Source organism: Cardiocondyla obscurior, linkage group LG12 (genome assembly GCF_019399895.1).
Source record: "Cardiocondyla obscurior isolate alpha-2009 linkage group LG12, Cobs3.1, whole genome shotgun sequence".
Lineage (NCBI taxonomy): Eukaryota > Metazoa > Arthropoda > Insecta > Hymenoptera > Formicidae > Cardiocondyla > Cardiocondyla obscurior.
This window is the reverse complement of record NC_091875.1, coordinates 3,827,132-3,842,904: the sequence shown is the minus strand read 5'-3', so window position 1 is coordinate 3,842,904 and position 15,773 is coordinate 3,827,132. Positions and strand designations below refer to the sequence as shown.

The following is a 15,773-nucleotide window of genomic DNA, read 5'->3' as shown; positions in this document are numbered from 1 at the left end:
GAAGGGTGAGAGCCGCGGAGGGGCTGTTATGGCTGCCGTCGACACGCGACTTCCGGACCAGCCCGGCAGGCACGCTATCCGTCTATCTCGAATCCACCGGACTCTGCCACGGGTCTGAATAACGGTCCCTCATTCCTCTTCGCTTTCTCTCGCCCAGGGACTAAAGACCCGCTCGTGAGTAATCTCTATTTTTCGCTCTCTCAATTCGCCCTTTTCTTTTCCTTCCGGTAGTACGGTACACCTTCGGCGTGCTGGGAAATACGAGTCGCGTGATAAGAGCGCGATAAAACGCGCTTAACACAGATGATATTAAATAACACCTACAAGCCAATTAGCTTGGAAAAAGATCGGGACACGTTTAGGAGACGTCTTGACATTTTTTATGTTAATAAACGTTGAAATACTGAAGAAGTAAAAAGAAAAAAAAAAAAAAACCCCAACATTTTAATGCTCATTCTTCAAGATGTCGTTAATATTGAGGGAAGTATTTAGGTTGCATTTCAATTTCAAATTCTTGAAGGCTTAAGGGAATTTAAAATTTAAAAAGACTTTACAAAAAAAAAAGAAAAAAAAAAACGTTTTGTATACGTAAACTTTTTAATATTATAATAAATTTTAGCGTATTCAACTGTAAAAATTAGAACAGTTGTTTAAACCGCTAACTATAAATGTAACATACTACTGTTGAGAATCTCAAAGTCATGCAAACATAAGCGAGCTCTCTTGCAATATGGTCTTATGTCATTGTATGTTATCTCCTTCAACCAGTAACGCGTTACTAAATAAAAAATTCTTTTTTTACTAACGAGATATTATAACCTTAGTACCATGAGTGTGCGTTAATATTATCGTATTTATCTGCGTTTGTGCATTCACTTCGTTACATCATTAACGTATACGACGCCTTGCTAACAATACGCGTTGACAGTAACATCAGTCAAACGAAAGCGTTCCCCGCATTGCAGTGGTTTGCTTCGGTTATTTCTATTCGTGATATATTCAAGATTAAAGGTACTAAATTTCTAAACAGTGGTGTGTAATTTATTACGTAATAGTCGGTGCATCTCCGCTCGTGTGTCCATGTGCGCAATAAAAAAAATTTCAACTCGATAAAATTAATAATAAAAGTCTACCTCATAAGATTATTAAGTACGTGATGGATATTGTATCATATTATATTACATTTAATTTAAGAGAAAAAAAAAAATTTAATTATTTCCAGACGGATATATATTTTTACTTATATATACGTTTTTAGATGATTCGTTTTTTTTTCTCTCTGCGTTAATAAGAGAAAAACGAATTTTGTTATCAAATGTGCTGTTGAATATTGTAATAAAGCAGATGTTGGAACATGGTATCGATTAAACCGAAGTGTGATTGACTCTATACATATATTTAAACATATGTTTTATCACAATATTTCGAAAATCCGAAGTTTGTATCAGCATATTTACTCAATTCCTTTTATTTTTAATAAATTAGATATTTTTTTTTGTTACAAGTATTTTTCTAGTGGCTAAAAAATTTTTTTGAGTTATTTTGATACACGCGAAATTATATGGTGTGTCTTTTACGTAAAGAGATATTAACTTCTGTGATTTTAACAATTTTTAAACTGAATTGATATTATCATTTTATATTCTCGTTATTCAGGAAAAGAAAGATTAGATATCTACGTTTATTTACCGGATATAAACAATATGTAAAAAAAAAAAATATATGATGGATGAAAATTAAGAACAGATAACGTTGAAACGTTTCGGATATCGATATCGATATAAATATTATGAACGAGAGATAAATTAAAATTATAACACTAGAGTTCACTCAATATAAGGCTTAATGAGAGTCAGACTTTCTTACGCGACACACGTCTAATCGGAAATTATTTTGTAGAAAAATGTTTTCTTCGTTTACGTCAGTTTCGCGACATGTCTTGTTCGGTGTTTTAAATCATAAAAACCACTCTCGATGTTTCTCAGTGCTGCACCAACATTTCAAAGGTGAATAAAAAAAAATAAAGCAATAACATTTTTCCTAAATAATAAATTTTAAAATGTTTAACGACATTAATTATTATTTCGATTGCAATTATTATAGCAAAGCTTGAACGAGGCATTTCGAAATCATTGATTTCGACTTCGCTGTTTAATTTTCTAATATTGTAAATTATTGTTACAGAACGACGTCAGCTTCGAAGATCGAATACTCAGACAAAAGTGAATTTTTCTCATGCAGTCAAAGTATCTCACATGCACAATCCCGGCGATTTTCCTTTATTGGACAAAACTATCGGACAATTATTAAGCGATGCAGCCGCTACGTGGCCCGAACGAACCTGCGTCGTTTCGATTCCTCAAAATATTCGTTTAACGTTCACGCAACTTCTTAAGCGGGTCGACTCGTTGGCAGCGGGCTTGAAAAAATTGGGCTTGAAAAAAGGCGACCGGTTGGGTCTTTGGGGACCAAACGATCTAGAATGGTTCATAACTTTCCTGAGCGCAGCGAGGCTGGGATTAATCGTCGTCGGGATAAACCCCGCTTATCAGCAACACGAACTAGAGTACTGTTTGCAAAAGGCTGGTGTAAAAGCGATTGTTGCTCCTGACACGTTTAAGACACAGAATTACCCGAAGATGTTACTCGCAGCCAAGGAAGAGTGCCCTACTTTAGAAGATATTATCATCTATTCGCCGGATTACGTGACGTAAGAGACTCCAATTAATGTTAATGTCGTTATCACGCATTCATGAGTTTATGTGGCGCGGAACGGTTCAGAGTTGACGTTATCGTATCTTTAACCCGGCCAATTTTCCCAGTAAGTAATTCAAGGCATTCTTGTAAAAAAATCTTTTAAAGAATATCACTTTATTCTTTGACGGTCGCATATTCGAAAATTATTAATCGAGAAAATGCTAAAAGGACATTTAAGCAACGCGACAATTGTTTTTTTTTTTTTTTTTTGGTATAATTACGACTTTCCTTTTCCACATGACTGTGAACATGAGCCCACGCTCACGATCTTTCGTGAGCTTTTAGTATGTGCACACACTAGAACGCGATCGCTTCACTGAACCGTGAATATCGCGTGAGTCCTCGCACTTTGACTGACAGAAATCTTTTGCTCGAGTTTACGAAATGGATTAAGAACACGTGATTATTGTATCAAAACGTCTCGTGTGCTCGTATTTTTGTAATGTAAGTTTTTACACAGTGTCTATTAAATTTGAAACGTTCATCTATTTCAATTTCGTTTCAGTTAAATTGCAGACGAGTAAATTTTTTACACTCGGGAAGTAAATTAATTTTTTTGTACTAAAAAAAAAATATATATATTATATATATATTAAATTTAAATATAAAGCTTAATTGAATTCAATCTATACGTAATAATAACAGAGAAATACTTTTTAATTTTGCGCATCTTGTTGCGTAATATATCGATAGTAGAAATACGTGCATACATAAATCTCGTTACAGTAGATAATCATCAAAATGTCATAATAACTTGAATATACTTCTCGGTAAATGGCCAGAGTATAAGGCAACAGTAGTTTTGTTTCATGACGTGAGTGTAGCGTATCGATCTAAGGTTGAAAAGAAGACGAAGATTGAACGACTTGAAATACGAAGAAGCGTGACGGTGTTTAAAACTGTTTCAATGTCGCGAAGAATTTTTCGGCAATAATCTCGCTTTTTTTTTCTTTTTTTTTTCGAAATTATTTAATATTTTTTTTTATCGTTCCACATGTCTCATCCTTACGTATCGCGAATATTGAATCTCGTGTTACGTGCTTCCTCCCGGGGTAGCGCTAGTCCTTCAACTTTTGCCGACCGACCGGTTTGATTAATAACCGTACCGTATAGAAGAATCATGGCGCAATTAGGTTAATAGCTTCACCGGAGGTCCATCCATTCGCGCTTGCAAATACCGTGTCATTGAGAGAACGCGAGCGATATTAGCACGCGTTTAATTTACAGTGGTACGCGTCGTTTCGCCGACGTCGAGAATTTGGCGACGAAAGCGGAAGTGGATGCGATCGCCGCCGAGCAGGACAAGGTGTCGATCCATGACGGATGCAGCATACAGTTCACGTCCGGCTCGACCGGCAGATCGAAAGCCACTCTCATTTCGCACAGGGGTCTCGTGAACAACAGCAAAGAGGTACGACCAAATAATCAAGCATTGAACAATGCCAGGCTTACTTTAATTATTAAATCATTTAATTTAAAATAGCAGTAGAGAATAACGCGATTTGTCATAATTTTTATAATTTAAATTTTAATTAATGAAGCTTCTTTATGCTTTATTCGAGATGTAAGACGTAAAGTTATTGTGGGTACTCGCTGCATTTAATACGTTAAGAATCGTTCTTTTTTTTTCCAGGCTGCACGAAGAGCGAATATAACTATCGAAAATAAAATATGTTTAAACATGCCTCTCTTTCACGCCTTCGGCATGGTAATGGCTCAGTTACTCGTACTTCATACGGGAAGTTCCGTCGTCTTGGAAGGACGCTCTTTCAATCCGCAGAAAACCTTGCAGGTCATAGCGCAAGAAAAATGTACCGTGACGTACGGAACGCCAACTATGTGGGTTAGTAAGGAAGAAACCGGTGCATGCTAAATTACTTGAAAAATTTCCGTTTAACACGGTTAAGTGACATATCTCACGATAAGATACCGTCTTAGCGATATGTAATTATTATATTTAAATACGATAAATACTTTTAAAGATATACATATTAGTGGTTAATTATTAATAAAATCTAAACTTGTTAGCTGGGGAGGGAGGGTCTAAGGTGTGCGATAAGTAATCGCTGATTCATGCCTGCCGGGTGGAATTTTAAATCGATAGAGACTTATATGATTTATGAACAAATCCCACTAACTAAATCTTGTTACATCAACCTCATAAAATTACATTTTTAATAATTTATCTCCGAAATTATTTCTTAATTTTTTACTCGGTATTAAAAAAAAAAAAAAAATATTGAATATATCTTAGACGCTGCAATAATCTCGACAAAGTAAATATTTGATAATAATTCGACTAGTTAATTATACCGTTTTGGTATCAGTACATTAATGTACATGCATTTGATGCATCTGATTAATCGAGATCGATTAAACAATTATCTATTGATAACATGAGTCGGTAATATCATGATTAATTTGTTATATACAGTATATATTTTGTTTACACGAGATTATGCATGATACAAAAATTGTTGTAATAAATTTAATCGATCTCTTAAAACAGTAATCGCAAACATTTTGTCACGCTTTTGGCGTTAGGACTTAATAACGATAAAATGTTTCAGCTAATTGTTATGAGGAACTCTATCCACATTCAATATTTTATAGGCATACAGCCTACGTTCCTTTTTCAATTAAAATTATTTTCTTAAAAATTCTGCAACGAGCAGAAAATTATTTTATATATTTTATCTATTTGATCATAAATCATTTTAAGTTATAAATTTTTATTTATGTATCGTTTGTTGCGCCGGGTCTTATTTCCGTCGAACATTTTACATCTCGATCGAATTGAGTTTCGTTCACATATGATTTTATTTATTAGGTACACTTAATTGAGGCGCAGCAACGATTGCAGCTACCGACGGGCAGCCTTCAGGCAGGAATTACCGGTGGTGCACCTGCATCTTCCGAACTTTTCAAGCGAATTCGAGGCGTGCTCGATTTCAATGATATAATGGTAAACTCAATCAAAGCCGTATCTCTTCAGCTTTTTAACTTATCAAACTGTCATAGTTAACGATCGCATGCCGCTACAAATTTTAATAAGCATTTTTAATATTTGTATTACATTTGCTATATTTAATTATTTAAATACTTCTCTTTGTACTAATGCGGAGACCTTTTAATTGCAGAGCATATATGGTCTAACGGAAACAACGGCTATAGTATTTCAGTCGATTCGTGGGGAAGACAAGTCTCTTACGGAGAGCACTGTGGGTCATTTAGCGAATCATACCGAAGCAATGGTACGTGCACGTTAATTCTTTGCCGTAAAAAAAAGTCTTAAATACAATTTTCGATGTTAAGCTATCTATGCATTTTTAACGTATCTTCGTCGACTAGATCGTCGATCAAAACGGCGTGCCCGTTCCTTTCGGAGAAACTGGCGAACTTTGGATTCGCGGCTACTGCAACATGTTGTGCTACTGGAAGGACGAGGAAAATACGAGGAAGACTTTGACGGAGGACGGTTGGTTGAAAACGGGCGATCAATTTGTCTTGCAGGAAAACGGATATGCTACTATAGTCGGCAGATTCAAAGATATGCTTATTCGGGGAGGAGAAAATATTTTCCCTAAGGTGAGCTTCTGTATGACTTGCATTACTCACGCTCTCGCTGTGTAATGTATTTTTTTTTTTTTATGTAAAAGAAACAAAAACGGATTAAAAATGCCAAAAAAATTAGATGACGTGTTTTATACGTATAAATTTTTTTAAAACCTTAAAAAAAATAATGTGATGTTGCTAACGCTTTATAGGATCGTAAAGGACTTCGCTGACTTTGCATTTTATTACAGGAAATCGAGGACTTTTTGATGACCCATCCTAAAGTGATGCAAGCGCAAGTTATAGGAGCATACGACGAGGCCTACGGAGAAGAGGTCTGCGCCTGTATTCAGCTTCGCGACGGTGTAACGATGACGAAGAACGAGCTAACGGACTATTGCAAGAACAAAATAGCGCACTTTAAAATACCACGTTACGTGACATTTGTTAATGAATATCCAAAGACTACAACTGGAAAGATTCAAAAATTCCTTCTGAAAGAACAATTAGAAAAAACCGGTGTAATACCAGAAAGACCCAAACTCTAGTAATTATCGCAAATCGACTGATAAGATCTTATAAAAAGCAATTAGAAAACAATTATTAAATTAAATAACGTAATGAATAACAAAATTAAACATTACGTTTTAACATCATAAAACTACCTGTTTACGGACTTGCTCATTTTTTTTTTAATTCTTCGTGATCGAAATATACGCATGCCATGTTTTATTTATTAAATTAATATATAAAAATATAGACATCAATTTTATTTATGAAACTTATGTAAAAAAAATTTCTTTACCCAAATATCCATTTAATTTCGTTCGCCACTAATTTATCGAGAATGTACAGTTAATTACAATTACGTGTGTACGTTATATTAATTAATGTTATATTTCTAAACAAGTTGTAATATTAATTCATTGATATTGACACGTGCTCTACTGATAAAACAGTGGCCTCGATGTATTCATAATTGAGATCGCATTCGGCGCGTTACCGGGGACTTTTACAGCGGAAAGCTCTGCATTTTCTCGATATAGGCGTGATACGCACGAGTCGGAGGATCGTTAAACCATGGCCGAGTATCTGGCATCGATATTCGGCACCGAGAAAGACAAGTAAGCGAAGGAATCGTGCTCAAATGCCGTTACTTTGCGCGAAATAGGTTATGTAAGCTACACGGTTGATTTTATTTTCAGAGTCAATTGCTCGTTTTACTTCAAGATAGGCGCCTGTCGACACGGTGACCGGTGTTCACGTATTCATAACAAGCCGACCTTCAGTCAGGTAAGATACATTTCGATCCCCGTCCATGCCTAAGAACTCGCGGTGTTTACCTATATTTGCATTTCTTATCGGCGCATACTTGAGTGGCCGATTATTAAGATCGCAAGACTCTCTCGCTACAGTTTCCCTCCGTAACTCCGGTAATTTTTTCTCCCGCATTATTTTTAAAGTACAATATACTGGCGTTTTCTATATAGACGTGCCTACTGCAGAATCTTTACGTAAACCCTCAGAACTCCGCGAAAAGCGCGGACGGATCTCATTGTAAGTATGCCGCATCGAGCATTGATATGGATACCAAAAATGTATGAGGCGAGAATTATTCAGTTTGGAATACGTATATTTCACGAGCAGTGGTCGCAAACGTGTCCGACGAAGAGATGCAGGAACATTACGACAATTTTTTCGAGGACGTGTTCATCGAATGCGAGGATAAGTACGGCGAGATCGAAGAGATGAACGTGTGCGACAATCTTGGCGATCATTTGGTAGGAAACGTTTACATTAAGTTCCGAAGGGAGGAGGATGCCGAAAGGGCGGTCAACGACTTGAACAATCGTTGGTTCGGCGGCAGGCCGGTTTACGCCGAGCTATCTCCCGTCACCGATTTCCGCGAGGCATGCTGCCGCCAGTACGAAATGGGGTAATTGTCAGCTAACGCGACTTTATACGCGCAATAATTAGAGGCGAGATTATAAACGCGAATTGTATACGTTTAGAGAGTGCACGCGCTCTGGATTTTGTAACTTCATGCACTTGAAGCCGATATCGCGGGAGCTTCGCCGATACTTATACAGCCGTAAGAAGAGCAAGGGCCGTGATCGTTCAAGATCGCGATCGAGATCGCGGGGTCGTGATCGCAGGAGACGGTCCCGATCCAGAGATAGGAGATCCAAATCCCGGGACAGAAGATCGAGATCGAAGGACCGACGCAAGGGGAGAGACGACAAGGGCAGGGATGGAAGATCTGGTCGCTATTAATTATTATTACTTTGACTTTTCTGTCACGTGTCCTAGTTCTTTTTGTTTAAATAAATTACGTAAAATTGTTTTTTTTACTTTAGAAAATTATCAAATCAAAAATTTGTAAAATAATTTTTTTTACCAATTAATAATTTTTTTTTTCTTTTTTTTTTTATTATGCTTTTGCTTATCAATATCGAATTACTGATGATAATGTAATGTTAGTTCTATAATAGTGGTATAGACGGCAGCACCAATTTGTTGGCTTGAAAAGTACAATATTATATTTTTTTAGTGTAATTTTTGTATGTCTATATTATTAAAGATGTAATATTTTTAATTTTGACTATTAAAACATTGAAATAGTATTTTATCGACATTTTGATCTACCTTTTCGATGCAAGAATTAAAATCAGCGTGATTTAAATTTATTAAAAATCACTAATAATTCTGTATTATTTAATGATATTTGGAGATGACGTTTATTTCTAAAATAAAATCAGAGAATATACCAGCATTTTTTAATCGAATTTTCTCATTTTCTATTAAAAACTGGTATATTGCCCACAAGATGTCCCTGGTAGTATCTCGTATATGGGATTTAAAGCCTTACGATATACCACGGGTCGTTTCGTCCCGGGTCTCGTTACTGGACTCATCAGTAAGGCTACGTAGCCGAGTCCTGCCTTAGAAGACCCTCGGGAAAATAAAAGTGATTCTTCTATATATATATATATCTAATGTCGCGCAGTTAGGTACTATTGCGAAAGCTAGCTGTGATCAGCTGTGTAGTTTGGAATCCCCGAACTACATCCCCACACGTATGAAATTTTATTTTTACCCACTATCGTTATAGTTTACCACAAAAACAATTAACTCAGTTGTGAATTATTGACAAAAAAGGCATTAATTCACAAAAACTGATTTTTGTTTAGGAATATATAATTTATACAAACTAAAAAATATATAAAACTGGTTTTCTTTTTTTTTTTTTTATGAAAAATCGGTAAATATTCAAGAATCATGTCACATTGTATTCAGTTGCAATAAGAATACTTATCAATTTTAATATTTTTTACTAAGTAATTTAAATTTGTAACAATTGAAACGAAATTCTGAGGTAACTTCCAATAGCGAACGACAGATTTCTTCCGAATAATAGCACCTTGTAATTTTCGCGCGGTGGGACTATTCGCGAGCCAAGTCTCGACTCTTTTGTTCTTATTTTAAACGGTACCCGCGCGAATATTCCTTGTCTCGTGCCGACCAACTGTTGCTCAACAAGTTGTTGTTGAAAGATGACGCGAAGGTGCGGCGGGCGTGCGCGCAGCCAAGCAAGAATAGCAAGGAAAAAAAATTAGAAAAGAGAAAAAAAAAAAAAAAACGGGGAGAGAAAGAAGAAGGAAAAAACGCGGCGAAAAGAGAGGAAGAGGGAAAGGCCGACGGTTTCAAGGAGAATCACGTCTCTCCTCGAAATCGGTTCATCCGAACCGGGCACGTGTTTCGGCTGGGCCTAATTGACGGAGCATCTCGGGGCCTCTTGCCTCGCTTCAAGACTTGGAACGGGCGTGCATTACCACAGCAGATGGTGGTCGTGATTGCAGCTGCCTCCGACGAACACCTGCCTTTAGCCTCGGACAGCTATCGAAATACCGAAGCCCGTTTTCTGCGTTGCCACGCACTCGCTATTGCTCAACTCGATTTCGAGATTCATCTCCGCTATCGCTCTTTTTACTAAATAAATAAATATAAAAAAAAAATATAAAAAAATGTATAATAATTTGTCGCACGAAAGATCAACACGCGACGAAGCGCAGTCGGTTTTTATTTGCGCGCGTACGTTCGAAAGGCCGAGAAAAACGCCCGCGGTATTAACATACCGTCGTAATATGGCTACATAAAACATAGGCGATTCCCGTTAAACATGTACATAATTATCCGTTTGCATACGTGGAATTCGATTATGGATGAGCTGTAAATGCATCGCGGTTGTCCATCATGGTTTAGCCATAATGCTTTACAGCGTGATGAGTACGCGGTGTTTTTTAAATATTTTCATATATTTTTATAACGTCACACATTACATGCGACGCGTCTGTAAATGTTATCACACTTGCAAGTTGATTTGAATGCGTGCCCCTAAAAAAATATACACCCCGCGTCGAATAGATATCACGTAGCAAACTTTATTGTTGAAAATTTACGGGTGATTTCCTTCACCGCGATTGTGAATTTTATTAGCAGGCGAAACGGGTCGGTTTTCGTGTAATAGAACAGTCAACAATAAACCCTCGAAAATAACACGCTGACAAAAATATTACCGCTCCTAAAAATCTGTTAAAGGCCTATAATTTATAAACGGAACAAGCTCTTTCTGAAATAACCATTTAACATAATTATCTGAAGGGATAAAGATTTTTACAAACGAATACCTGTAAACGACGTTAATCGGAATCAAATTACATCTCGCTTAATTTTCATTTAATAATTTAGATACCGACTCGATATTCAAAATGTTTCAATTAAATTTCCTTTCCTACTACGTTATATATATAAGTTCCGCCAGATCTTCATTCACGCCCGTATTTGAAATTTCACGAAGTACGAGCGGAAAAAGATGCTCGGGGACCGTCGATACGCGTTGGAAATTGAAAACTGAGCAAAAGCCGAGCATAATAGTTCTCGAGCGAGCCATCTGAATGCCATAATTAATCCTGGCAATCCGCCAGGAACATTCTGGCCACAAAGGAGACTCGTTTCTGTACCAAATGACGTAGGTGGGGGGGAAGAGGGGGAGGGTGGAAAAAGGGAGGAGAAGATGGGAGGCGCGAGAACGAGAGACGAAGGGAGGCAGAATCGATTATCGAAATATGCGCGTAGAAAATCACGCGTCCGTCGAAGTCCGACGGGAACAATGGACAACCGTGACCGCGATTTCCCTCGTCAGGGAAACGAGCTAACGAGCTGTCAAACGTCACCGGGCCGGAAGAGCCCGGGCGTTGTTGAATCTCTCGGTGGCGCGGCGACGGACGCATCTTCAATCGGCTTTTTCGTGGATCGAGCCTTTCCGGAGCAGGACGTGTTCCCCGTCTTCCGCTAACTGCGCGACGGAGATTGGCAATTACGCCCGCCGAGATCGATTTGATATTGAAAACTGGAAACGTTTCAAATGGCAATTGGGGCAGTCTCGAAGCGCGACGGCGAGACGCGCCGCGATCGCGGACTAAACGGGATCCTCGAACGACCGGATTCGAGATTCTTCTTATCGTTTCGCGAGTTCCTCGCGAACGCAACGTCGGCGCGAACAGTGTTAATTAATGAGCCGTATGATCGCTCGGTTAATTACTCTCTACTCGCCTCGCCATTTTTAACGTGAGGATAAATCGACTTAACGGAAACGGTACGCGAAAATTGCAATCGAACGTCAGGCTCGTTGCCTTTTGCGACGTAAATGATTTATGGAAAGCAAGGGGAAACGAGGGTCGTCGAGGAGAGCCATTCCATAAAATACGGATAACTGCGTGTCGAACAACGGCGAGAGGAACAGCGAGAGGAGCGAGGAACGGAAGGGGGCGCCTTTCAATTCCACTGTATGAGACGACCCGTTCGTGGTAGAGGAAAAAAAAAAAAAAAAAAAATTTATATATTTCGCGGGTCCATTTAATCGCGAGGTCCGAGTGCCGCCTGTGAAAGGACCAAACTGACGGCTGTGCTCTGAAAAAAGATGGGCCAGCTCTCACGAAATTCGATCGCTCAAGATCACCCGTTGATTTTGCAGGTGATGCGACAAGGACGAAAGTTGCGGTAGCTACATCCAGCGACCGCTCTCGGTTAAAAAAAAAAAAAAAAAGAGAAGGAAAAAAAAAAACCCGACAAAAATTTGTAGTGCGCGCAACGTGACGACCTAATTGGTATAATAATAAAAATAGCGCGTTTCGGCGTTGCTGCGTCGGCGAATTCTCGTTTAAATGCAAATGCATCTCGGCCGCGACGCTTCAACGGCTATGAAGTTCCGCAAAAAACCGATCCGCGCCTTCCGTTGAAGCGATCTAAACGATCTAATTGAGCCACGACTGAAAATCTATACCCAACGAGATCGCACCGTCGCGTTTTTCGTGTTAATCATTTCAAAGATTTGTTCAAGACGATTTATTTTCAAGTCGCTCAAAGAGCCTAGCTCCGCGCGACGATGTTTCCTCTCCAAGCTTTCGCACAAACGCGAAATTAACCTCGTGTCGCGGAGTTTCAACGATGAATATTTTATTACGGAGTATTATGCTGTAATAAAATCACATTAATCCTGTATACATAACGACGATATATTATCGGTGATATAACGAAGCAGTGACACGAGGAACGTTAAATTAAAATGTTTATCAAGATATATAGGATATATTAGCTATTTAATTAACTTAAATCGTCGACGGTTTTTTATACGATAAATTATTATACCACATTCCCTTTATACCGTCCTAATTGTTTTATCCCCGAACCATCCTCCGGATTCAATATCGCATTCGCTCGCCGAATTCATATTATTTTTCCTGCTTAAAAGCACTTGAATAACGTGTTCCACGAATCGGGCATATTCCTCTCGAGATACTCCGCGCCGACGGAGCGATATAGCGCTTTCGAGAGATTTATGAGAGACGTCTTTTACGCTCCTTCCTACGCTTTCCTGCCTCGGAAAAGAAAACCAGTTCATCAGAATTCATTGCAATCGGTATAATCGAAAATCTGTTTTTGTTCTTTCTCGATTGTGCCGCGCGATAATGGACAATGACATTGTTAGGGGATGCGAGAAAGGCACGAAGAATGAAGGGAAAAATGGAAGGAAGCCGCGCCGAAGAGGGTGACTGTCGTCGTTGCAGGATGAAATGACTACCGAAGGAGAAACTGGAGAATAACGGCGAGTTTAATATGGCGCCGCGGGGCTCGTTTAATCATTTAATCGAGTCCCCGGCATGCCTCGGTTTTCCACCGTCGTCACTCGCACCTCTCGTTCCCGTCTCGACGAATACCTTCGGAAGGACCAGCGATCACTTAAGAACGATTTCGCGCGTGTTTCCTTCCTTTCTTCCTTGCCCTCCCCTTCCCCTCCACCCTGGGTGCCGCCTCTCGTCTTTATCTCGACTCTGCAATATCCGGTCGCACTCGTGGCAAAACTCATCGAGCCCGGATCGGTATCCGCGTGAAGGCCCGAGCGCGGACGACCCCGTTGATCCTGGACAGCAATATTCAAATACAAAAGGGTGGGCTGAGCCGTTTCGAGTGCAGAGCACACACTAGACGGATCCGCGACGGATCGCAGTTACTCGCGAGAACATCGATGTAATGAAAGAATCTAGATGTCTAAGGGTGGTCTTTTTGGCGTGCCTTTTCAGTCGTGGGGTTACAATGGACTAGCCAAGGTCGAGTATGAAATCGCGCATATATAATTTTCGCGCGAGAAAGTTATAAATGTAGAAATGACGTGAGGTAGATATGTCGCGTCGATGTCTCGATCGAGGAAAGAGCCATTTTCAAGACAGTTTTCTCTTATGTTAGAATAGATATAATTACCACTTGTGTAACTTAGTTTAATCATCACAATGGATGTGCGAGAATCGAGGGTACAGGTCGCATTTATTTCAACCACTGCCTGTCCGTGAATAACAGTAATCATCGGCGGAATCTGTAGGGGGATAACGCCGCCCCTACGGTTTCGTGTGTCGCTAATCCGAAACGCATACAGATGCAGATAAAATGTAAGGAAGGCCGAGGGTGATGAACTTAGAACGAGATCGAATGAACAGCCCCCCCTTTCCCCCATTTCATGATAGCAACGAATCTTCATTCACGTTTCTTTTATAATGCAAAGAGCCTTTGGGCGATGCAGATCGATTAAAGTATCACGGAAGGGTCTTTATCATTATTTAATTAATCGCTATAAAACTTTCACTAATAGATATTGGAATAAAAATCTATTTCGAAATGTATCACGCATATATTTTTGACAATATCGTTAAAATGTAAAATTATGAAAAGTTAATTAAAGCATATAAAGCTGCTTTTGAATTTCATTTAAATATTTAATTCTTAATTCTATTTCTATAGTTAAAAAGAGCTCGACATTTTATTTAAGTTAGATTACGCGATTATAAAATAAGAGGTTCGAATTAGACGGATTGTTAAGAAGTGTCTTTTTACCTCGGGACGCGCACGGGAATGAAATTGAAATAACAACGTAATCGCCCGCCGATGTATTACGCCCGGAGCCTCGCCCGGCCGTAGAGGGAGAATAAAGAATATCTGCACGTACGGTCGCGTATGCGAAACACACCCGGTGGCCGACCGTGTTATACACGGGGGAGATAATTAATCGCGTGTATCAAGACAATTCATTATTCGGCTGCGGTTTCCGCGGTTTCCCTAGAGCACGAGTTCCCGTAATGCCGCACGAGCTGCCGCGACTAAGAGATAGCGCGCAAAATCTTGCCTCGCGTCGCTTCTTACGCGTCAGCACGAGTAGTTCGCTGATAAATTCCTCGCGATGGAACAAGAGAAACGTCCCCGTGATTATAACCAGTCGTGAAAATAATCGCAAGCCCATTTTGCTGAAAGCCGCACGTTCAAAGTAATTAGTCTGATTTTCCACCACCGGCAGTCATTGCAGGCGTGCCTGCTTCTCTCAGCGTAAGATGAAATTCGCGCGACTACACTTTGATGAACATCTCGGATGAGCTCGTTGGAAAAAGAAAAAAAAAGAGAAGAAACGAAGTAAGTGGAGACGGGATAATATTTTTACAAAGATAATTACCCACGCTAAAAAATCATTCCCTTTTTCTTTCTTCTCCGTCAATTGTTATTTTCCTATATTTTTAATAAATATCGTAATAACGTCATCATAAAATGTATACTACTTTATAATTTAATATAAAATATGGCATAATAAATCTGTTTTTTTTCTTTTTTTAATTACAATGATTATCGATTCGTCGCTTCTCTTTTTTTTTTTTTAATAAAAATTTATCTTAGTCTGAACATAAAACTCCTTTTATTCAACTCGGTTATTTTAATTCATTGATGTAGAAGGATCGAGTCATGTAAATTCATTTTTATGAATTCTCTTATTCTTATCTCAGAATGTGAAACCCGTTTCTTTCTTTTTCTGATTATCTTGTACCATCGCTCTGTCATCGCCATTGATGTCTAGTGGATGTTAC

General features: G+C 38.8%; 2 protein-coding genes across 4 annotated transcripts; both read left to right on the top strand.

The window, feature by feature from the left end:
* The first annotated feature begins 894 nt into the window (after window positions 1-894).
* On the top strand, window positions 895-7,084 carry Acsf2 (Acyl-CoA synthetase family member 2). Of its 3 annotated transcripts, none has more exons than XM_070664965.1 (9): window positions 895-1,011; window positions 1,900-2,006; window positions 2,185-2,710; window positions 3,985-4,168; window positions 4,391-4,600; window positions 5,588-5,722; window positions 5,898-6,011; window positions 6,109-6,345; window positions 6,564-7,084. In XM_070664965.1, the coding sequence occupies exons 2-9, from the start codon at window positions 1,904-1,906 to the stop codon at window positions 6,858-6,860; spliced, it is 1,806 nt and encodes a 601-aa protein (XP_070521066.1). In that variant the 5' UTR covers window positions 895-1,011; window positions 1,900-1,903; the 3' UTR covers window positions 6,861-7,084. The 3 variants fall into 3 exon arrangements, with proteins under 3 accessions (XP_070521066.1, XP_070521065.1, XP_070521063.1); XM_070664964.1 differs by having other exon boundaries at window positions 905-1,149; XM_070664962.1 differs by having other exon boundaries at window positions 905-2,006.
* Window positions 7,085-7,177: 93 nt separating this feature from the next.
* On the top strand, window positions 7,178-8,936 carry LOC139107388 (splicing factor U2af 38 kDa subunit-like). The gene is made up of 5 exons (XM_070664966.1): window positions 7,178-7,436; window positions 7,518-7,605; window positions 7,803-7,869; window positions 7,960-8,248; window positions 8,325-8,936. The coding sequence occupies exons 1-5, from the start codon at window positions 7,393-7,395 to the stop codon at window positions 8,584-8,586; spliced, it is 750 nt and encodes a 249-aa protein (XP_070521067.1). The 5' UTR covers window positions 7,178-7,392; the 3' UTR covers window positions 8,587-8,936.
* The last annotated feature ends 6,837 nt before the right edge of the window (window positions 8,937-15,773 follow it).

What these genes read in the sequence shown, in the direction of transcription:
- Acsf2 (XM_070664965.1), top strand. Translation starts at nt 1,904, where the DNA reads ATGTTTTCTTCGTTTACGTCAGTTTCGCGACATGTCTTGTTCGGTGTT. An exon ending in TCGTGAACAACAGCAAAGAG is followed by an intron (nt 4,169 to 4,390) that starts GTACGACCAAAT and finishes TTTTTTTTCCAG; the next exon opens with GCTGCACGAAGAGCGAATAT. An exon ending in TCGATTTCAATGATATAATG is followed by an intron (nt 5,723 to 5,897) that starts GTAAACTCAATC and finishes TTTTAATTGCAG; the next exon opens with AGCATATATGGTCTAACGGA.
- LOC139107388 (XM_070664966.1), top strand. Translation starts at nt 7,393, where the DNA reads ATGGCCGAGTATCTGGCATCGATATTCGGCACCGAGAAAGACAA. An exon ending in TTCGGCACCGAGAAAGACAA is followed by an intron (nt 7,437 to 7,517) that starts GTAAGCGAAGGA and finishes TTTTATTTTCAG; the next exon opens with AGTCAATTGCTCGTTTTACT. An exon ending in TGCCGCCAGTACGAAATGGG is followed by an intron (nt 8,249 to 8,324) that starts GTAATTGTCAGC and finishes GTATACGTTTAG; the next exon opens with AGAGTGCACGCGCTCTGGAT.